Source organism: Populus alba, chromosome 9, assembly GCF_005239225.2.
Source record: "Populus alba chromosome 9, ASM523922v2, whole genome shotgun sequence".
Taxonomy (NCBI): Eukaryota; Viridiplantae; Streptophyta; class Magnoliopsida; order Malpighiales; family Salicaceae; genus Populus; species Populus alba.
The window spans coordinates 2,568,763-2,593,499 of record NC_133292.1 but is presented as its reverse complement, the minus strand read 5'-3'; the positions used below and the strand labels follow the sequence as shown (position 1 = coordinate 2,593,499).

Sequence of the window (24,737 nt, the reverse complement as noted above, 5' to 3'; positions counted from 1 at the left end):
TTACCTTAACATTTGTTTCTATCCTTTTGAATACTATTTCTTCTATTTTGAATAATTTACAAGATTAGAATTCTTTTTAAATTTCCCCCTTTTCTATTTTTTTTTTATCTTTCTAATTTGCCCTCATTCTTTTTGATTGCTATTTTTTTTGTTTGGAATTATTTTTTATTTATTTTTTACAATTTTATCCTACTTTGTGTCTTTTTCCTATCAAATTTGATCTTTACTTTTTTTTTTTGTTAATTTTTTTCTTTGGTAAGTTTTTTAAATTGATTTTTTTTTATGATTTCATTATTCAACATTAAATTAGTAGGAAATTAAGCTTTTTAATTAGACTTGGGTCCAGGATTTACAGGTTAGGAGTTTCAAAGATTATACTAGGTTTAAGAGATTTGTGCCAGGTTTGGTTGGTGTTTTATTTTCCTTTGTTTAAGCTATTTGTTTTTCATTTTCATCATTCATTATTTATTTAATTGGAGTTTGGTTTTTTTGTTTTGTTTTTATTTATTTGCTTTCTATAGAGTTTCTGTTGGTCTTGAAAATAACCTTAGTTATCTTGAGTCTTTTTATTTGTCATTCTTTGTTGGGTTTTTTTTGCTAATTCTTTAAATTAATATTTTTTCCAATCCTATACTTCAATATTTGGAATAATGTTTTAAAATAATTTATAAAATTAAAATTCTTTTACAATTTCATCCCCAAGTTAACCTTTTTGTTTTAAAAATTTAGTCATCATTCTTTTGTTTTGCTATTTGTTTTATTTGAGATAAATTTTTATTTAAAAAAAAAAAACAATTCATCCTCCCTAATTTTTTTTCCTGTCAAATCTGATTCTTGTTTTTTTTATTAATATTTTTTTTTTGGAAATATTTTTTTCATAACCTAATTTTTTACCCCTATTTTTTTATATTTTAAAAAATTATAAAAATAAAAAATGTATATTTTTAGTAAATTTAGTTAATTTTAATCATTTTTTGTTATTTTCATTAATTTTTGTGTGCTTAGAATTAATTATAATTATAAATATATATATATATATATATATATATACAATAAAAATAAAAATATAGTTTTGGTTTAGATCAGACAAAAAATTCAGTATCACATGCAAAATAAAAAGAGCTTGGGAATTTTAGGCCATAATTGATGGTTGAATTGATGAAAAGATTGAAGAAATGGCTTGAATTCGTTTAATTTGGCTAAGAACTAAAACAATTAGAAGTTAAAATTATTTAAGGGTCCTCACATATTTTTCCAGTATTTTTATTTAATATCAGGGTCGAAGATTTACAATATAAGGTATGCATTATATTAAAATACTTATTTTTATTTTTTATCGAAATCTAAAAAAATTTCAACATTTATGAAACAATTCTCTCATTTCAAAAATACAAAAATACATTTTATTTAGTGCGCAACCAAGTATTTTGCTTAAAATATACAAAAACATATGGTATGATTTAACATTTATTATATATACACTAAAATTCTAAAGAATATATTTGCATGTATTTTTTTTATTTAATAATCAGTTTATTGAATCCAGGAAAACTTGATCAATATTTTAATAAGCCTTAAAAAATTTAATTCATGAGAATTAATGGTTAACATTCTGGTATAAATACTGGACCTACAAGTAAGTTAGTATTTAAATACTAGAAATTGGTTGGAAAATTTCTAAAATTATTTTGGGTATTCACCCATTTTAATTGAGAGTATTTTTCACTACAACATACGAGTTGTGAAAGACTTTTTTGTCTTTTAGGATAGGTGAACCCTATCTAGGCACCTACACGACTTTATTGAATGATTCCTTTTTGTTTAAGATGTTTCTCTATCTTTATTGCTATATGCATCATCTCTTCCAACTCCATATAATGATGCAACTCCACAATATGAGTTATATCATGATTAAGACCATTCATGATTCTAGCCATAATAGCCCTCCTATCTTTCTCAACATTAGCTCGAATCATAGCAAGCTCAATCTTCTTAAACTAGTGTTCAATACTCTTTGTACTTTGACTCAAACTCTGCAACATTTGATACAATTCTCTATAATAGTAGCTAAGCACAAATCTTCTATGTATAAGGAATTTTATCTCATTTCAAGTATCAACTTGCCTCTCAAAATTTCTCATGCTATTTATCATTAATTGATCCCACTACACTGACATAGTCGATAAAAGCAATCACATCAAGCTTGACTTTCTCGAGTTCCAGATAATTGTGACACTCAAAGATCTATTCCATCTTCTTCTCCTATTCTAAATAAACTTCTAGATCATTTTTCCCTTAAAAGGCCAGTATTTTTAGCTTACTTGTACCCAAATCTCCACCTAACTCAATATTATGGTCTTGATACTTATAATTACCCTCTAACCAAAATTATCACCATTTCGTTTCCCTAAAAACTGACAATTCTAACGTTGTCCAAAATTTTCCTCATATCTCATAGACACATCTTCAAAATCAACACCACCCATGTTTGCATTATTAACCACAAACTAATCAATTTAGTGTTAACTCGCCTAACAATTATCCTAACATTAAATTCTCTTTGCTCAAGATTAATTTGAACCCTACTATGATCATTAACACATTGCCTCTCTAACCTATCTCCAAATTCATTGGTAATCTAATTCATTCACTAATTCATGATGCGTGACTGAGTTATAATTTTATTGTCTCCTTTCTATAGTGCCATGTTGTTGCTTGCCTCTAACATCTTTGAATATGAAAATTAGTTAGTTTACAAGAAATATATATTCCTCACCCACTCCCTCGTGTGCTTACACTTCTCTCGTGTTTCACTCAAATATGTTTGCTATGTCTTTTCCATCTCGTTTCACCTTTCTTTGACTCTTACAGAACTAAAATCAATATAAAATATAACAATCTTAGAAGCATACGCAAATATGTGTATATGACTCAAAAAGCGAGAAAAATATAAAAACAAGCAAAGATGAAACTATGATTACAATTTCATGAGTAACAAGTGAATTTGTATGAAAAATATATGTTTTTTAAGACATGAAAGAAAAAGATGCAAATGTTATATATAAAAAAATTAAATAACACCTACATATATCAATTATGATGTTATTATACTGTCATAATTGAAAAATAACAGCAACAAAACAAGTTTGAATTACTGATGTGAATTAGACTCATTACGATAAGTTTCAATCCTGAATTTTGTTCCTATAACCATTGAATTCCAAATGACCTCTAATGTTATATGGAGTGCAATTCAAACCTTAAAATTCAATATATAAAATTTGAGAATGTTCTGAATTTATTTGACTTGAAGTTCCCTTCTGATACAAATCTGACTATTACGATAAGTTTTAATCCTAACCTTGGTTACTATAGAAACTTTTTTTTCCAAATGATCACAAATTTTATATAAGGTGCGATTAGTACTCCCAAAACATATATATAAAATTTAAGAGTTTTTTGAATTGGTTTGTTCCAAATTCTCCTTTGTTTGTGTATTATGAAAAATTTGACAAAAGTAACTTTTGAATGTTCTTTTCTTTCTTTCTTTTTTCTACTTTTTATGCTGCTAATATATTCTAAGACGTCAATAAACTAAAACATCTTTTTTAAGGAACCCTAGATGATAAATTACTAGGCTTTAGACATGAAATAATCAAAAATCAAATCAAAGACTAAAGCTAAGAAAGCCAAACCTAAGAAGAAAAAAAAATAAAGGATGTAACTTGATTTTTGGAGCCTAACTCTGATACCAACTGATATGAACATCTTGATCATGTGGTCAAGCAACTCCCAACAATGTAGATAACAACCCAGAAAACCAAAAATCAAGTTCAATATAACATTGACCCAATAGTAACCAAAAGTAATTGGAAAAAGACTTGGACCTAGAGATAACTTTGTATCTAAGAACATTAAGTATACGAATGACACTATGAAACCAATTAATCTTTGATAAGTCAGTGTTTGATCTTTGTCTTTGCAAAGAAATGTTGTTTTGCCACAAACAAATAAAATAAAAACTCACATTTATTCTTCAACTTATTGCCAAATTTTGAAGCTAAAAAAAAAAATATAGTATCCTCTACAGACCCATTTTGGGTTGCAAGTTAATGGTCTAAACAAGTAATCAACTAATATAAGTCCAATAATAAAATAAACCCCTAAACAATATTTAATGGACCAGAACAAACCTAAATTAAAACTAATTATTCAACATTAAATAAATAAATAAAAAAATAAAATAGGATATTAAAAACAAATTTTTCTTGCTAAAATTTCTCTATGTATCTCGAATCTCTAATTTTTGCACATTTTTGGTAGATTTTCAACCCTTACTTCAAACATGTCATTCTCTCTTTTCTAAGCGAATTATTGAGCCTACCATATATGGTTGGAAAGCTTGAGATATCTAGTTTCTCACCTAACTTGAATCTCAGCAAACTTCTACCTTTATCTTCAGATATGTCCCAAACAATACATAAATGTGTAGTTTGATAGATTTGACAAGATTTATCTAGTAGCTTCAATCCTCTGAAATAATATGTTTTCAATTTCCATTTGACCTAAATAGGTAGTAAACTATAGTTTCATTGTCTAGTATCTCTTTGTAAAATTTCAGCTTGTTTCGATATACGGTTTGAGAGATATGTATAATCTCTCAAAACTAGTCAGCAGATATTTTAAGGCCAAATTCGAACATAACTTGGTTCGTATCATGTTCCTTCAAATCTTAAGGTTAGGCAATCTAGCATACATCCATTAAAAAAACTTTAGATTTAATCAAGAAATTTCATCATGTGGTTTACAATTTCTGAAAGTGGCAAAAACTTAGGTTTTCTGAGGATTAGTTTGCATTTATCATGGCCTTAACACTTTTCTTATTGACAAAAATCTCTTAGATACATATATTTATATGACCAAAAACATAAGGAATACATGTTAAAGTGTAGACATGGGGTGTAAAGTCATAAAAAAAGAAAAATAAATAAATAGTTTTATTGTCGCAATACTGGTGGTTCACATTGGAATAGCAAAAAGTGCTTCTTTTATTTGTATAATCCATGATTCTTTGCACAAATATTGTCCCAATTACTGGGAAGGAAGCTGGTTATTTTTACTTGATATAAAAAAAAATCATTGTCTAATTCATCAAGAAACACTAAATAAGGAAATATAGCTCCCAAATGTCCCTTTCATTAGTATTCCAAAATACATGTTCTATTCATACTCACCACATCAATGCATTGATTCAAGGAAAGCAAGCACATCTCATCCATCTTAGACAAGATGTCTTTTTACAAAAATAATTAGCAGTGATTACAAAATCCTATTTTATAAAAAAAAATTTCAAAATTTCAAAAAAAAATAGAAAAGGAGATTTGTTCTATTTTACCAAATGCTTTTTGGAAGAAAAACAACATGTTGTTGATCTTCCTTATGATAACAGTTTTAATGAAAAGCAAATTCCTTACAAAAGCAAGACCTATTCAAATGAATGCGGAATTACAACAATATTATCGACTTGAAATCAAAGATTTAGAGTCTAAAGGTCTTATACAAAAATCTAAATCACCTTGGTCATATGCAGATTTTTATGTTAATAAAAATTCTAAGATTGAATGAGACACATCAGACTTGTCATAAATTATAAACATTTGAACAAAACTTTGAAATAGATTAATACCTAACTCCAAATAAAAAATATTTATTATAAAAATTACATTCTACATTCACATTTTCAAATTTTGATATGAAGTCAGGATTGTGGTAAATTCAAATTCATCCAAAATATCATTACAAAATTGTTTTTATAGTTTCATTTGGTTAGTTTGAATGAAATGTCATGCCATTTGGACTAAAAAAATGCTCCCTCTAAATTTCAAAAAATCATGAATGATATTTTCAATGCATATTAAAATTTTTTGCATAATTTACATTAATGATGTTCTTATCTTTTCAAATTCAATAAAATAACATTTCAAATACTTATAGACATTCTTCTATGTCACAAAGAAAAATAATTTAGTTTTTTCAAAAACAAAGATTTCTCTTTTTCAAACTCATATTTGTTTTCTGAGTCATTATATTTCCCAAGGAACCATAACACTTATTGATAAATCTCTTACATTTACTATTAAATTTTCTAAAAATATTTTATAAAAAAAACTCAGCTACAAAGATTTTTAAGAAGTTTTAATTATGTTATAGATGTTTATCTCAATGTGAGCAGAATAACAAAACTCTTATATGATCGGTTAAAAAAGAACTATATTCTATGATTGATGATACAATAATTGTTAAAACACACATACACACATGTATTGTCTATGTAAAAGTCGAGGTTGTTATATATGGGATCAAAACACCCCATCCATGAAAGATCCAAAAAAAAAAAAAAAAGCTATTAAACATGGGCCTAATTAAACCAAAGAAAAAGGAAATAAAAAAAATGCAACTGAAATGCACAAAACACCTATTAACGAGTTTCCCTTAGAAAAGGCTCCAAACCCTCAAGTGGAGCCCAAACAAACAATCACAAAAAGAGGGGACTTTTTATAGTCCCAAGATAAGTGGGATTTATGTGAATAAAATAGAAATCCATATTGACAAAGCCTCTGCAAGCATGTCATGTAGCTGCTAAAACTAGCCGTAAAAAAAGCACTCCCCCAAGTTAATGTTGCATCATATATATACAGAAATGTCAAATGTGTGTCTTCCTTGTTAATGGCCAACTGATGATCCATGTGTCATATTTTACTTTTTTTTTTGCTTTTATTCATTTATGTTAAATGACAAAAAGCTAGAAGTTTATGCCTTGTTAAGATATGGAGACGAGAAGCAGCCATATAAAAAATACATGAACCATGCATAACTCTATGATAAACACATCAATCAATTCATCATTAGAAACCTATATTTGTTTTCTAAATTACTTTGCAGGCAATAACACCCTTAAAAGATTCTGACAAGTGATCAACTATTTTTAAAATAGCAGCTTATCCATTCCCATAAATTTATGTCCATAATCTATAATATTTTGCCTATATTCCAACAACTGACTAAAGCTCAACACAAATGGTAACATAACCAAGCAAAAAAAAAAAAAAAGGTAATAAAAGAAGGAGAACCCGACTAAAGTATATCCACAAAACAAACAGCCCCGGAAAACCAACAAGAAAACAATTTCTTAGAGACACCACGAACACAATCAAACCTACATATCTAATGAAAGTTACAAGAAAAACTAGGAAGATGATGACCTCAAGAAAATCAGCAATGAAATAAGCACCAGAGGGGACAATGGTAGAAAACTGAATAAACACAAAAAATGACCTAAGAAATAAAAGTAAGCTCATGAAAAGAAAGGAACAAAAGCTGGGCAAAAACAAGCACCAAAGGGAACAACAGTAAAAAACCGAATAAACACAAAAAAAAATAGACCTAAAGAGAGGTATGAAATAAAACCAAGAAAAAAACACAAATGAACCTATCTACATTATCTAGGATAAAAAAAAAAAAAAAGACGTGAAAGCATAGTAAGCCTAAAGGCAACAACAATATAACATATTAAAAAAAACAACCAATAAAACAGGATTTGAAATGACAGAAAAGCAAGCAGAGATCCACCAAAAGGCATCTAAAAAGCTAACTAAACTAGAACAATAGCCAAAAGAACAAAACTTTTCCATAACCAAAAGAGAGATTTTCCCTAAACCAGTTGTCCATATTAAAAAAAAAAATGTGTAATCCTAATTCCTACCTAATAATCAGCAGTTCTACTAATAATGTCAAAGACCAAGGACTCTCATAGTCCCTATAAGAAAACTCAAAGAAAGAAGTGCAAACAACTCTTATGAGCTAGCAGCCCAAACCGTAACCACAACAAGAAGAAGTGATTGAAAAGGTGCACCATATAGAGAACCAAAAGTAGCTAGAAAAAGAGAAACACATACCCAGCCGAACGTCCTCGAACTTGATCAACCACACTATAAGGATGTTTGGACTCGTTTTTTAACTGGAGTTTTGTAAAATTTTATTTTCTTTAGTTTAAAATTACTTTTTATTGTATTTTTATATTTATTTTGATGTGTTAATAGCAAAAATAAATTTTAAAAACTAAATAAATTATTTTAATATATTTTAAAAAATATATTTTAACTAAAATGAATTGTGGAAGTCTATAGTATAGACAGTCTTGATCACACAACACAGTGATTTACTCACAAGTTTTTGAGTTTTTTTTTTTGTTAATATTCATTATTATTATTATATCTTGGTCAAAGCCAACTTCTCACTCCAAGTGTATTTTTCAGGTGTTACTTACCTCACGTACCCTATTTTGAAAGTGAATCACACTTCACATTTGCAAACCCCACACATGTATATACCCTTTCATTAAAATTACATTTAAGGTTAGTTAGTTGTAATCTCTTGATCATTATCTCTTAATTTCTTGTCAATTTATCAATGATTGTTTTACATAATTTATAAATTTCATTTTCATACAATTGTGCTTGATTTATTAATTATAACATCAAGCATTTAATTCATAAAAAAATATTACGAGATAAAAGCCTAATCTTATATTAGAGTTGGTTCTTTATATATTATCAGGTTGATCTATATATAAAGTGTAAATATAAATTTATAAAAAAATGATTTAGTTGTGAATTTTGATCTATACTGTTGAAGTAAAGTTTTTGAATTAATGAAAATAAAGGTTTTTTAATAATTGAATTGGTATAAATAGAAATAGAATAGAGTTGTTATAGTCAACTTTTTTCTTACACTAGTATCCCATGTTTTTTATTGTACTATATATCTGTTAAGATAGGATATGAGATTGGGATAATTTAACAAAAAAAAAGTTGAATAAACAATGAAGCCAAAGGCCTAATAAAAAAATGTCATATAATTTAAATACTAAAATGCCCTTAAAACCAACCTTATTTTTTAATTGAAGAGTAATCCTATAATTTAAATGTTTATAAAAATGAAAAAGATGCAAGAAGCTCTTTTGTGCATATTTAATTTTTTTCTCCAAAGGGTATGACCATAACTTTATTGTACAATTTTTTTTTGAAAAAACAAAAGAGTCCATAACCGAAAGCTTAACAATTTTTTTTTTCTTTTAAAGGCAAGATAGCTATTTTGCTCTGATAAAAAAAGGTGACATGAAGAATTTATCCCCAATTAATTTTGCAATGACAAATAGATCCCTTCAAAAAGACAATTCTATCTCCAATTGCAAGCATTTTAAGTTTTTTATCCAATAATATAAGCATCATTTTACTATTTCAATAAATAGTGAAATGTGTCTTTAGCTACGTTGTTTAACTAATGACTTTTTGTATTTTTTTTCTTTGTAATATGCACTCTTTATCAAAATCTAACTATAGAATTTCCTTAAAACTAATCACAAAACTAAGTCTTTTAGTTATTTTTTTATTAAATAAATTAAATTTTGTGATTAATAATATAAGTGGAACTCTCATGAATTATATAGGAAAAATGAATTAATTTGAATATAATTTAAAGAAAAACCCTTTGAATTGATTTCACATTTTTCTTTTCTCCTAGACATTTTATTTTGTAAATATACATTATAAGCATAGTTTTAAAATTGGACTCCAAGTTACTAGTCAACATCAAAACAATATTATTTTGATAAAAAATTTATAAAAAATAAATTAATGATATAATGATATAATTTTAACCTAATCAAATGGATCGATCACTAGATAAAACTCAATTTTTACTAAATTATTAGTTCAAGATTTGAATGGACCAAATTTTAAATTTATCCGACAAGCCGGTTCGAATTATAAAATAATGGTTATAATGTATCATAAATACTTCAAAACTACTACTAATTTTAGTATATTTAGATAGCATTTGAAACGAGCCCATCAATACCTTTTAATAAAGATGTGTTACTTTATCTCACCACGGCACTTGCAAATTTATCGTGCGTGAATCACGCGCTGTACTTTCGAGTGTGATTCCTTTGCTACTCCCTCATTAGGTGGCAGACAAGGGAAAATAAATAGGAACCAGTTATCATCGTTAATAGTCCGGTTAATTCGGTAACTCCGTCGCTTTCTCCGCCATGAACTGCCTATCTGAGTTGCTCCTCCTTCTCTCCGAGCACTCCCTTTATTTTTGGCAATGGATTTCAATATATATTTTTTTTATTAATTTTTTATTTTTTAAATTATTTTTAATGTTTTAAAATTATTTTTATATATTTATATTAAAAATAAAATTTAAAAAATAAAATATATAATTTTAATATTTTTTTCAAATAAAAAATACTTTAAAAAAACAACACTATAATACTTTCAAATATCTTCTTAATCAAATTAATAATGGTGACAATCCCAAAATACCTCTTAAGTATAATGAAAAACCAAACGTAAATTAACTAATTATTTATAAAAATAGAAAGTATAAAAAAGAAAAGAAAAGAGAGGATTACTCTTTAGTCCTTGATTTTTGAACTCAACTATAGCTTAATCCCTTTTATTTAAAAACCTACAAATCAATTATTTTTACTCTCATTGAAAATTTAATTTTTTTGAAAAAATATAAACTTAAAAAAAATCAAAAGGTTTTAAAATGTATTCATTAACGTGATTGAAAGTGATTTCAAAATGCTTTAGAACTAAAAGGGTACCAAAATAAAGTATTTTTAGGTGAATTTCTATAACTTAGATAATATAATGTCTTAATTATAAAAAAAATCTAAAAATAAAACATTTTCAACTATAAATACAATCTAACACACTTTTGAGAGATTGTTAAGCACTTTCAATGTATTGTACCCTTCTTACTTTCTATTTCTATAAAATACAATTTTATTTTTTTTAAAAAAAAAGAATGATTTATCACATGATAAAAATAATAATTTTATCCAAACTTGGTGGATACTAACTTTAATGAATAATAAATTTTTAGATCCTAATTAATTTTAGATAATGAATAATAATCTAACCAACCTGAAATAAATAAATAATTTTAAAGTTTAAAAAAAATAAAAAAATTTATATCAAGTTAATTATGTACTAAATAGTTATAAATTACAAAATATGTATTTGGGTATCACGTTTGATTATGGATATCAATGGTACCTTGAAACTTGATAAAATCTGGTTTTTTTTTATGAAAAATCCACACTAGTCGTGGTCAAGTTCGGGTAAAATTTGGATATTTATTTTACATTTAGTTTCGGAAATAGATAGTTTAAAACCCGATTATGAATATCCATTGCCATCCCTACTACTTTATGCTCTTAATAAACAATGGTGAACAAGAATAAAGGGATAAATTATAACTTAAGAGACTACTATTTAATCTCTTTCAAACAAGAAGGACTAAATAAAATAATTTACACAAAAAAAAAACATTTCTTCCTGGTAGAGAGAGAAACAAAGATAGGCGCATCCTTTCATACGTGCTTACATTTTTAGAGAGAGAGAGAAATTGTTTCCGTTCCGTTTTTATTTTTCTCTCTCTGCTTACTTTCTTTCCTCGACCGGCTCGGCGTTAGAGAGAAAAAAGCGAGAAACCTAATCGAAGAAAAGAAAAGAAATTACAATTTCTCTCTCCTTTCTAATTTTGAAAATTTTCGCGGAAATTGAAAATGAACGATCTTGAGCTAGGGTTTTGAACTGATATAATCTAATAATCGAAGTGAACCTTTCAAGAATGTTAATTAGAGATTTGAATTCGTTTGAATTTTAGCTCCGATCTTGAAATCAGGGTTGATTGATTGAGAAATGGACGTGGACGCGTCGTTGGGGGCGACTGATCACGATCCGGCGGTGCAAGACGCTACTTCTTCGCCGACGGAAATGGACGGGGAACAGATAGGGGAGCAGTCGCAACAGCTGGCAGGATCTCAGGCAGCGTCTACGGCGGCAGTTACGGGTTCTAGTACTACTACAACGGCGCCGCAGCAGGTTGTGCAAGCGCAACAGCAGAGTCCGGTGGTGGGGCCGAGACACGCGCCTACGTATTCGGTGGTGAATGCGATTATAGAGAAGAAAGAGGATGGCCCTGGGCCTAGGTGTGGGCATACTTTGACTGCTGTGATTGCTGTTGGAGAAGAAGGCACGCCTGGGTATATTGGACCCAGGTTGATCTTGTTTGGTGGTGCCACGGCACTTGAGGGAAACTCTGCGTCTACAGGGACTCCTTCTTCGGCTGGGAGTGCTGGAATCAGTATGTTTTTTTTATATATATATTTTGGTGGTTTTAATTACTTTGGTGGTTCTATTGTTTGATGATAAGTTAGTAATTTTAGGTTGAAATTTTGATATGGCGTGGGGAATTTTGATTGAATTGATGATGGTTATGCAAGTTTAGTCAAGTTTTTTGCCTGTTTTGTTACTAGGTCTATTGAGAACCTGGTGATTATAGTTTACTGAATTCTGGTTAAATGGGAAGGAAGTGACCTCAGCTGCATGTTTTGGTAATTTTGTTATTTTTTTTCCTTGTAGGAAGTGGCAATAGCAATAAGTGGTTATGTGAACTCTAGGATTGTTTAAATTCAGTGCAATTCAAACGGGGTATTTTGCTTGGTTTGTTTTCTATTTTGGCAAGATTGAACCAAGATTTTCTGCTATTGGTTATGAAGTTTTAGGTCATGCGGCGTCCACATTGGTTCTGGTACTAAGCAAATTTCTCAATGGTTCCGAGCTTCCAAGTAGCCTGACTGTTCTCTCACTGAATCTTGAGAAATTCAAGCTGCAAAATCATGGGTGGCACTGATTTTGCTCTTCCTTTTAGTTATACTATACCAGCAGTATTTGAGACCTACTGTTGTTAGAGTCCAGCTAATTCAACAGGCCTGTGATAATTATTTCATTAGGCTGTATGCTACTCAGGATGCTCATCATGTGTTTGTCTTGAATGCTGATGCTTTAGTGGTGTGTGAAGCTTTTAAGTCAAAGCCCAACTAAAAGTGATTAGCAAGTTTGTGATTTGAAAATGCACAAGTCTTGTTCAAGCTGCATATAGCTGCTAGATGAATGGATATTTAGTTTTCGTAATGATATTTATCTTGATATCCTAGCTCTTATGGCATCCCTTTATTCAGAACTATTTTTCTTGAATCCAAGTAGCACATGGTTGCCATTTCATTCTTTTGTGTCAGTCTGATAACCATGTTGACATTGAACTGAAATTGCATTAGCAAGAAATGAATGACAAAAGATGATGGATTTTTTCTCTACTGAGTCTCCGTGATAATGTTTTATGAATTCTCATTACCTTTATGATTTGGTCTAAATGCAGGATTAGCAGGTGCCACTGCTGATGTTCACTGTTATGATGTGCTAACGAATAAATGGTCTAGGTAAGCTTTGCATGTGGAACCGTTCATTTCAGGAGCTCAATTCTACTCTAAAACATTGCCTTCTTTCTCTTATTTTCTATGGGGATTATTTACTATGAACTTATTTTTTCAGGATTACTCCATTTGGAGAACCACCCACACCAAGGGCTGCCCATGTGGCAACTGCTGTGGGAACTATGGTAGTAATTCAGGTGAACATATGGCGAATTATCCTATTCAGCTCACATCTTTTACCAGATCATGGTTATCTTTACTTTGTTATATATTAACTTTTCAGTTATGACTTGAATTTTACATTCAACACAGGGTGGAATTGGTCCAGCTGGTTTGTCTGCTGAGGATCTTCATGTCCTCGACCTAACACAGCAACGGCCGCGGTGGCATAGGTTGGAGTCTTTACAAATGCTTGCTCATTCTTTTGTATTTATGATGTGATTTTGATTTATATGAATGTTAATTTCTTGTAGAGTGGTTGTTCAAGGCCCAGGACCAGGGCCACGATATGGGCATGTGATGGCATTGGTGGGTCAAAGGTATCTCATGGCAATTGGAGGGAATGATGGTAAGTGACTTCACAGTCAAAGCTCACACCTCACATGTTGTACATGGAGTTAAATTTAGCATGTTGGTTATCACTGCAAGCATGTGTATGCGCGCGCATATATCAAGATCTTTTATGTATTTTCACAATTGTTTGGTTTATGCTTTTCAGGAAAGCGGCCTTTGTCTGATGTGTGGGCCTTGGACACAGCTGCCAAACCTTATGAATGGCGTAAACTAGAACCGGAAGGGGAAGGGCCACCACCATGCATGTAAAACTCTCTCTCTATATATCTTTCATGAAAACATAATGTATGATTTAGATATACTGTTACTACTTCATCTTTGTGCCTACTGATATTTTTCTGTACGCTCTTTATGTCTTGTATGTATGTACTGAACTTGAGTGTTAGTTTCATGTTTATTTGGATGTTGGGGCTTATCTAATTGTAATTCCTGACATTTCTACTGTTGGTAACTATTGAAGAAATGTTTCAGCTACTGTCATTTCATAACCACATCCAATTCATGGTTCTTTGCAAATTGACTCAACATTATAATCTCTTTGACGTCATTATCTTTTTCCCTACATTCATTTGAGCTTGAATCTTTACTTAGAAAACGAAAAATAAAATATGGGAGAGGGAGAGATGGAGACAGAGCATGGTAGAAAAAGATGGAAATAATGATTTTTTTTTTTTATGTGCCAATGACAATGTTTACAAGTACATGTTTGCAATTGATATCACAAATGGCTGCTTCTTTTTTGTTTAGTTTGCTTTTGTCATTTTACTTTTATGTTGTGGTCATATCTGAAGGTTTAGCTAACTTCTTATCCTTTATTATACATGACTAGGTATGCGACCGCAAGTGCACGCTCAGATGGTCTGCTTCTGCTTTGTGGGGGGAGGGATGCGAACAGTGTGGTGAGCTGAAAACTCAACATGCATAATGTTTGGTTATAGTAGATGCATTTCAGAAAAATTATTATTAATTCTTAATGGGCTTTATTGTTTATTTCATAGTGATTGCTTCAAGAGATGTTCTCTGATTTTTTTTTTTTTTTCATTAAGAAACCTCATATTGCTAATTGTTAGATTTGTTGGCAAACAAGTTGTATGGCATTGCTAATCTTTCTAATTCATGAATTTGAAGATGGAAACAAAATCCTCTTTAAGAATAGCAACAATGACGTCAGCTTTTTGGGGGAAATTTATAAAATTACACCAGTAATCATTAGTGGATATTCAATCTTTAATCTAGATAAGCCAACCTAGAATTTCCTCCTATGAAAGAGAATGAAATGAATTTCAGAGAATTTTCTAGGTTTCCTAAGCTTTTGAAGGGAAAAGTGAGATTTATTTTCTTTTGCTGTTTTATTATTTATTTATTTATATTTATTTCCATAACAAGGTCTGTGCTGCTGTTGGGGTCTTTGGGTTTTGGAAACTTGTCTCATGCATTCTCTTGTAGTCAGTTGTCAATTCTGTGCCATTCTTGTTTCTGAAGTTTTGAAACTTTTGATTAATGTGATTTCTCAAATTTGTTCTTAAATTGCTTGGAATTTTTCTTAACTATCTATTCAACTTTGCCAGGAATGGACTGAATTGTGTAACTTTATGTTCGCTGCATGTTTTATTTAGATAATAACAATATTACAGGAATAATATATTTTTAATAAAGGAGTTTATAGTTTTGAAATCATGCCTTGTTTCTTCTTAAATTTTCATTTCATTTGGAAATTATTTTTTTGGAAGAACATAGTGAAATTACTTTATTTTTAAGAATAGTGATATTTTTTTTATTGTGATGTGAAATTTTGTTAACCTCTTTTTATGTGTTGCTTGTTCCTTGCCTCTTGACCTATTCAGCCACTTGCAAGTGCATATGGACTTGCTAAACATAGGGATGGCCGTTGGGAATGGGCAATTGCTCCTGGTGTCTCTCCATCTCCAAGATATCAGCATGCAGCAGTAGGTTTTTGTGCTTGAGTAAATTGTGTTTAATTGACTTGCTTCTGTCCATGAAGATTAATTACCCTTCAATTGTGCAATCTAGGTCTTTGTAAATGCCAGACTCCATGTATCTGGAGGGGCACTTGGTGGTGGTCGCATGGTAGAAGATTCATCAAGTGTTGCTGGTAAACCCTGAGTTACATTTAATTACATTGCTGTATCCAATATGCCATCAGCTTGAGCTGTCAGATTTTTATTTAGCTTGAATTTACTGTGAAGGTGGAGCAATTTAAAATCCAGTTCCAGTGATGTAATTGTTCCCAATAAGATTGTGTTTTTTACTGTCATCAAAGATGATTCTGCCCTGAATTCGAATAATAACCTCATGTTTTCCCATGTATAGTGTTGGATACTGCAGCAGGAGTTTGGTGTGATACCAAATCTGTGGTTACTAGTCCAAGGACTGGCAGGTACAGTGCTGATGCTGCGGGTGGTGATGCTGCAGTTGAGTTAACAAGGCGTTGCCGGCATGCAGCCGCTGCAGTTAGTGACTTGATATTTATTTATGGTGGTTTACGTGGTGGTATGAGATGATCCTACTTCTATAATAATTGCTGCATTTTGTTTATGAGTTTTCTTTAGGCCATCATGATGTCCACACAATAAAATTGCTGTATAGGTAACTTCTATGTTGTGATAAGCAAAAATTATCTGGATGTTATGGAAAGATGGACTAGGGAAACCTGTTAGAGGATTTTACTTGATGTTCTCAATTGGTTTTGAAATGGAATGTGAAAGGCTGAATATGACATTGCTGAAATTTAGTGGAGTATATTTGACAAGATATGGAAACGTTGTTAAAGCTCAAGCAGATTTCATAATGTATCCTACATGGCTTTTAATTGTAGTAATATGTGGTTCAGGGCATTAACTGGTTTACAGTTTCAGACAAACATTCTGGGTTTCTTGGAGTAACCTGAAAAGGGCTGGAATTTTTTGAAACTACATCACATAAAAATGGATTTGAATGATGATATTGGAAGCCAATTAGCTTAAACATGCTGTAAGGTTAAAATGCCTTCATGAAGTGGTCTATAATCATCCTTAACAATGACTTGTAAGAATGTGAGCATAACACTTGGTCCTTGACTCTTAGCTCTAGTTTATATTCTTCTGATTTAGTTCATTTCCTTTCGATATTGCAACCACCTGACTTGAACCATTGACCTGATGGTTCATGTATTAACACAAATTATCAGACTGCAATGGAGTTTGGTTTAGTACCATTTTGTTTTTGTTTCTGAATGGAAATGATCAATCAAGAGAAAAATTATGTTTTAACTTATAACTATAGATATGTAAACGATCAATCAAGAGAAAAATTATGTTTTAACTTATAACTATAGATATGTGTTTCGAAGAATATCTTAAAAACTCAATCTTGGAGACAGTTTATTGAAGATTTTCCAATTCATTGATCTAGAAAGTTCATTAATATGAACCCTTCTTATCTTAACATTCAAAGTACTCAATTTTGATTAATGTGTTTATGCATAGGGGTGTTGCTCGATGACCTACTTGTTGCTGAAGATCTGGCTGCTGCTGAAACAACAAGTGCAGCTTCCCATGCCGCAGCTGTAGCTGCTGCTTCCAATGCACAAGCTGGGAGGGTACCTGGAAGATACGGATTTATTGATGAAAGAACTAGGCAAACCATGCCTGAAGCAGCACCTGATGGTGCTGTTGTGTTGGGCAATCCAGTTGCTCCCCCAGTAAATGGTGACATGTACACTGATATAAGCACAGAGAATGCGATGCTCCCTGGACCCAGGTAAGCCAGCCACTTCATCTGGTCTTTCATTTTCATTACATCTAAGTAGATGGTCGTCATTCAAGGAGTTAGTAGATGTGCGTCATTCAAGGAGTTGCTGGATGTGTATCAATATGCAGGAGAATGAACAAAGGTGTTGAGTATTTGGTTGAAGCATCAGCTGCAGAAGCTGAGGCTATCAGTGCCACTCTGGCTGCTGCCAAGGCACGACAAGTTAATGGAGAAGTTGAACTTCCTGATAGAGATCGTGGAGCAGAGGCTACTCCTAGTGGGAAACAAATATCCACTTTGATTAAGCCTGATTCTGCTGGATCGAACAGTATTGTTCCTGCTGGAGTTCGGTTACATCACAGAGCTGTCAGTATAAAAAATTAATGAACTTTTTGAATATGATCTCAAGTCAAATTTGGCTTGAAATATGCATATTTACACCAGACTTTATATCTGAGACTGCCTTTTCAGGTTGTTGTAGCTGCTGAGACTGGTGGAGCTTTAGGTGGCATGGTTAGACAGCTTTCAATCGATCAGTTTGAAAATGAAGGCAGGCGGGTAAGTTATGGGACCCCTGAGAGTGCAACTGCAGCTAGGAAACTACTGGATCGACAAATGTCCATCAATAGTGTGCCAAAAAAGGTATTTGACCGTTCAATTTGGGTACATGTGCGTTGTGGATTTGAAAATGCTGCTAGATGCATCTTTATACAACGTAGCGTTTGTGAGCAGTTTGTGCTGCTGACCTGAATTAGTCTGGAAATATTGATATTGTTAATGCTCTTGCTTTTGCACTTTAATTCGTATACTGCTGGGGTTGTCTTTAACGTAAATCAAATTGTCCATATGTTGATTGATAGCTAAGATAGGCATATGCATCGTGAAATGAAGTCAGGATTCAGTTAACTACTTCTGTAGGTAGAGATCTTGGGCTCAGTTGACATGTTCCAAATTGAGATGAGTATCAGAATATCCCAGTGTTGCTGAATGCTACCATATTGGCTTTCAAACTCAACTGGATAACTCTCCATTGCAAACTACTTCCTGTCTGATTATATACTATTTGGCATAAATTCTAATAGATAATAGATGCGGAACCTCTAGTGTCAAGGGCCATATAATCATTCTTTTCTACCTTTTGACTATGGGATAGTTGTATGTTGTGCTTTGTTAGAACATTAGCACCAAAGTCTTGAATGCATCTACCTTTCAATACAGGATGCAAGAACACTGCTATGTTGCTCAATTCTTCCCAAATCTCTTAGCGTATTGCTTTGTTTCTTTCCCCCCTCTGGACTACCTTATGATTAAGTGATTGTTTTGGTTGTAGTTTTCAAGTATATACACCTGTCGTGCTTTGCACTGTTATTTCTAACCTAATTTCTAGCATCCATCCAAACCATTTGTTTTTTTTTTGGATCAAAGGATATTGTTTGAAATCAAATAATTGCTCTTTAGACTTGTTTTAGTGTTGTTTGATTCACCCCTTTTCAACTTAATTATTTTTCTTGGATTCCTTAGTTGTAAGAAGTGAATTTTTGTTAGATGTTGTAAGCCTTCGATGTTCATGGGCACCTGTTTTTGGTATTTTAAGTGAATCACTTACCAAGACTTAATTTTCTTCTCAAATTTTCTGTTTTGTAGTTTAATGGGATTTGCTTCTATTTTATCAGGTCGTAGTACATCTCTTAAAGCCTCGTGGCTGGAAACCACCAGTTCGCCGTCAATTTTTCTTAGATTGCAATGAAATAGCAGATCTTTGTGACAGTGCTGAAAGGATATTTTCAAGTGAACCAAGTGTTTTACAGCTTAAGGCTCCTATCAAGATATTTGGTGATTTGCATGGGCAATTTGGGGATCTGATGCGCCTTTTTGATGAATATGGCTCACCTTCAACTGCTGGTGACATCGCGTAAGCGTTTTTGCGATTATTGTTAGGTTCTCCCACTTTCTGCCTGCTGATTCATGTCACTTAATAATGAGATAAAAGTCCTGAAAGACAGACAGATAATGGTGGATTTATTTTTTTCCATGTCCAACAGAGTAACCTATTAATTTTGTTGAAAGCTATCCTCCCACAATTTCATTCCATGAGTCGTATCTACTGCTGAATTTTTATATTTTTGGATCCCTTTGGAATCTAAGCCCAACATATGCTGCCAGAAAGAATCTTCTATAAAGTGTTCATCTGCAACCATTTTTCTCAGTAATCCTCTTTTAAAATACAAAACCTCTCACCTATAACCTGCCTTGCTGAAAATGAGAAGCAACAAATTTCCCATGCACCAAATGATATGAGCTCCATGCAAAAGCCCCATGAAAAGATTGCTTTGCAATTTCTAAATCCTTTTATACTAACTAATCAGTTGATCTGTGCAAAGTTTAAATGCTTGATGTCAAGTATTAATTTTGGTTTGGATTTCGAATTGGTTTGGTGAAAATGTTTAAAGACCACCGCTACCCATTTTCATATCGTAGTGAACTCAGATGCTTTATACAATTTTATTTTCCATGGCTACCCATATTTATACATTGAGAGGTGATCTTTTGATTATTACCTCTACAAGCAGTTCTAGGTTGCTGCTATGATTTGCAAAATCAGGTATTTGTATAGGATAAAGGTGTTAGGGGTTTGTAGATTGATCCAGTTGAAGACTGAATTGTTGCTCTTTTTGGCTGTTTGTTGCAAGATTTGGTGGCAGGATGTGGGAATTGAGGTTTGGATTATAGTGAATGGGGTGGGAGTTGAAAGTGCTCAGTTTTCATGTGTTCATAAATTTTTTCATGCCTGTGTGCACATGAATGGATGAACATGCACATGCAGAGATTCACATGTTTGTTAGGTTTGTGAGGTGGCTAATTTTATTCCATTACTATCAGATATATTGACTATCTGTTCCTAGGAGATTATGTTGATCGGGGCCAGCACAGTCTGGAGACCATAACTCTGCTGCTTGCTTTGAAGGTATTTTGGTGCGGCTGCTTCTCTCCCTCTCTTTGAGGGTGGGGTGGAGAGTTATTGCTCCTTCTCCACTTAAATAATCCTTTTGATTCACTTTAAACTTTGCCATGGATCTTGATGGGAGCTCTGCAAATGTTGTTTGACTGTTGTAGGTTGAGTACCCAAACAATGTACATTTAATTCGTGGGAACCATGAAGCTGCAGATATCAATGCCCTTTTTGGCTTCCGGATTGAGTGCATTGAGCGAATGGTACTTTGTTATACATATTTGACATCTTATCAACTTGTTAGTTACAAACTAAATGGCTTGATGAACAGGGGGAGAGAGATGGAATTTGGGTTTGGCATCGGATAAATCGATTGTTCAACTGGCTTCCTTTGGCAGCACTAATTGAGAAGAAAATCATTTGTATGCATGGTGGTATTGGTCGCTCAATAAATCATGTGGAACAGATTGAGAGTCTACAACGTCCAATTACCATGGAAGCAGGCTCAATTGTGCTCATGGATTTGTTATGGTCAGTGCTCCTGCCAAATTGTCTCTCATTTGCTTATTTTTCTATAATGACATTTTTTCTCTTCTGCTGTAGGTCTGATCCCACAGAAAATGACAGCGTGGAAGGATTGCGACCAAATGCTAGGGGTCCAGGATTGGTAACATTTGGGGTAAGAGCAGTTGTATTTGTGTTTAATTCATTACTGGAGGTTGTTTCCTGGTTGCCTTGTAACTTGTTTCCTAAGGTCTGTTTGAATTACTAGAGCAATTTTTGAAATAATAATGATACTGTTTAAATTAAACTCAAAGCAGGTTCTTATTTTTATCTACTTATAATTATTCTTACATTAGTTCCATGCTCTCAAATTTCTTTCATGGTATAAGATGAATTAAGATCTTTTGGACCTCACTTTCTTATTAAAATTGTGATTATAGGATTTGTAGTCATTTGGCTGGTTTATTTGATTTCAGCACTGGTTGTCGTGTCCATGATGGCTATTTATGTTAACTCAGTTCTTTCCTTGTGTATTATGCTCATTGATTGAACCATATGGAGTTGACCTAGTGGAGAAGAGCTGGGACTTGGCAGTGTGCTCCTGTCCAAGATCTCAAGTTCGACTCTTCCCAGGTGCAAACAATTCCATGGGGCCATCGGACTTGGGTAAGAGCCCATGAATTAACCATGGTGCACTTGCAAGAAACTCCTTGCTGAGGGCCTGGTGCACCCCTATGATTAGTCAGGCCTTGGCCTGGATACCTGGTGCTAATCCAAAAGAAAAACTATGCTCATTGAGATTGATTTCTTCATTTGCAGCCTGATCGTGTTATGGAGTTCTGCAATAACAATGATCTTCAGCTGATTGTGCGCGCCCATGAATGTGTGATGGATGGCTTCGAGCGTTTTGCTCAAGGACATTTGATTACACTTTTCTCTGCCACCAATTATTGTGGTATTTACTCATCAACTTAAACTAGCTAGTTATTTTTTCCAAGATTCATGATTAATTTTAGCGATTCTATTCTTGCCTGTTTCTGCAGGTACTGCAAATAATGCAGGGGCAATCTTAGTTTTGGGAAGAGATCTTGTGGTGGTTCCCAAACTCATTCATCCTTTACCACCAGCAATTTCATCACCAGAAGCTTCACCTGAACGTCATATTGAAGATACATGGATGCAGGTGCTGTTGCATTTCAAAGCCTAATATTATGACTTATTTTTGCGCTGACCAGTGATCTCTATCCTGTTTCCACTGTTTTTTCTAATGACAGGAGTTGAATGCTAATAGACCTCCTACACCAACTAGAGGCCGTCCTCAAGTAATGACAAATGATCGGGGCGCTCTTGCTTGGATATAATAGATGTGCTTCTGATATTTACATATACTCATTCCGGGCTTGTGCTTGCACCTTGGGTTTCTGGCATCTGTATAGAGCATGATGGATCCAGGAATTCCCGAACTTGTGATCGCTTTTCCTGACAAAAAAGTGAAGGCTTTCTGATTTTTTATTTTATGCACAATTGCTAGGCCTTGAGATGGTTAAGCTACGAGTTCGAGAACCAGGTTGCAGGAGGCGATTAGTTTCCCTTTCGCCCATTGTAAATTGAGCCACAAGCAGGTAGAAGTCGTCTTCCAGGTTGTTTATGATGATGGGTTGGTAGTGCTGGGTATTTTTCACGTTAGTTTTAATATATATTTTTTCCATTCCTCGTCTTAGGCCTAATATCTTTTTTATGAGGGCACGAGGGCCTTGCATGTGATGATGAAATATATGTTGTCAAAAATCCGTGGGCGTCGACGATGTATAATAGAGGTTTTGTGTAATTCCCATTTATGCTCTGTGTACAATATAATTTGTGTGAAGATAAGAAACCTTTTGGTCCCACAAAGCTTGGAAAGTTTTTTTTTTGTCAGAATGGCCTTTGGTGCTCTTTGCTGCTAGAACTAGAGTAGAATTTGGGACCTGGATTATTTTGACAAGCAACGTTTCCATTATTTAAGTCATTTTTGTTAAAGATTCTCGCAAACAGAAGAATGCGTTTTCAGGTCTTCGGTTTTGCTGGATCTCTCTCATCTTTGCTTTGATCTCTCCTTTACTACCACTTTTGTCTACTGTCGTCCATCCTCGTGATCTTGTCAGCTACAGGAATATCTATCAGCAAATAGAAGCATGCTTTTCATTCATCATGCAGGGTAAATGAGATTAAGAAGATGAAGTAGTAAGAAATAAAATGATAAAAAAAAGTCAAATAAAGAGAAGTGAAAGACGAAGAAAAGAAAGAATGCTGAAGTTTGCAGTTCTGTAAATCTTATTCAATTTATTAAAAGTTATTTAACATTTAAAAAATAACAATAAACTATTGGGTTTGTAGCTTACTAAATAAAATACATAGCAAATAAACCAAAATAAAATCTAAGATAAATATTAACTAATTAACTCTAATAAATAATCTAAATTAAATTTATTAGCTTAAGGGTTGGGTTGTTTCTTGTCATCATAGATTATATAGATATGTGAACTATATAGGGGTTTGATATTCCGATTAATTCAACAAGAATCAAGCTGCTATAATGCTTATTTGATGATCCAATTATAGTTTGAATTTGATCACCTAACTGAGATTTCTTAAACTTCATAATTCTTGGTAAAAACAACTTATATATCTAAAATAGTATTAACATGTTCCTTTTGTTCTTATGGTAAGGTAATGCGGTGAGATATCATAAAAAGCAACAAAGATAGGTTATATTTTATATTTAATAAGGTCTTTTATATTAAAATAGAATTAATATAAAAGTTTGAGCTAAAAAGAAATGTTTTTTTTTTTTTTTTTTCCAGAAAATACTAAGGGGTTACAAGCAGGGTAATGGTATTGTCTGTAGTTGTTGTGAAGTAGAGGTAAGATTGCTATGCTGTATAGTAACATCATACCTGGAGCTGCATGTGATGGTCGCAGCCCTCTCACTAGCCCACTCATCATTGTTCCCTTAATTTATTGGAGACAGATTAGCCCTTCACAGTTTGAGTCTCATGCTGCAATGTCTGCCAGGCGTCCGCCGTGAGTAGCCTTTGAAAGTAGATGGACCTCTCCCTGGTTAATTGACCTCTTTCTTATTCATAATCAAGTGTTATCTCTTGCAGCTACCGTCACATTCTAATGGGCTGAGCCTCCACGGTATAGCTACTTCGTTGGCAAATGGACAAAACATTACCACAGGTATTGGTGATGATATGTGTGCAGAAGGTGGAGATGGAGGGGATCTAATGTTTTTTCAGAGTTGCCGTCGCGCTTTTCATGCAGGTGAATGTTCTCTTCACTACCCGGAGCTCTGTTTTCTACTTGTTTTCAGTTGTATAGTTCATAAACATTTCATTTGCTTCTACTCACGAGACTTGTTTCTTGTTATTTCTTTCCCCTGCATTTTCCATCTTCTGAAATACTGCCTTCAAATTCGTTCTGCGTGCTTAAATTCTCATAATATAAGAATCTCTTCTCCATGCTACGTGGGGTGGGCTGCGTTTACTTATCTTACTGTCTCAACCCAAGTCCCTTTCTGCTGGTGCATTTTTTCTCAAGTTCCATATGACAGACAAACTGTTT

General features: G+C 32.5%; 1 protein-coding gene across 1 annotated transcript; it reads left to right on the top strand.

The window, feature by feature from the left end:
- Window positions 1-11,435: 11,435 nt before the first annotated feature.
- LOC118053838 (serine/threonine-protein phosphatase BSL3) lies at window positions 11,436-23,044 on the top strand. Its single transcript, XM_035065228.2, has 21 exons — window positions 11,436-12,225; window positions 13,300-13,360; window positions 13,473-13,551; window positions 13,667-13,746; window positions 13,828-13,922; window positions 14,073-14,172; window positions 14,757-14,826; window positions 15,772-15,873; window positions 15,959-16,040; window positions 16,259-16,438; window positions 17,413-17,686; window positions 17,806-18,043; window positions 18,149-18,319; window positions 19,351-19,589; window positions 20,558-20,642; window positions 20,792-20,890; window positions 20,959-21,158; window positions 21,231-21,306; window positions 21,951-22,086; window positions 22,175-22,314; window positions 22,406-23,044. The coding sequence occupies exons 1-21, from the start codon at window positions 11,781-11,783 to the stop codon at window positions 22,490-22,492; spliced, it is 3,039 nt and encodes a 1,012-aa protein (XP_034921119.1). The 5' UTR covers window positions 11,436-11,780; the 3' UTR covers window positions 22,493-23,044.
- Window positions 23,045-24,737: the final 1,693 nt, after the last annotated feature.

Coding starts and splice junctions, on each gene's coding strand:
- LOC118053838 (XM_035065228.2), top strand. CDS start 11,781: ATGGACGTGGACGCGTCGTTGGGGGCGACTGATCACGATCCGGCGGTG. Junction 17,687..17,805: donor GCGATGCTCCCTGGACCCAG/GTAAGCCAGCCA, acceptor ATCAATATGCAG/GAGAATGAACAAAGGTGTTG. Junction 21,159..21,230: donor GTGCTCATGGATTTGTTATG/GTCAGTGCTCCT, acceptor CTTCTGCTGTAG/GTCTGATCCCACAGAAAATG.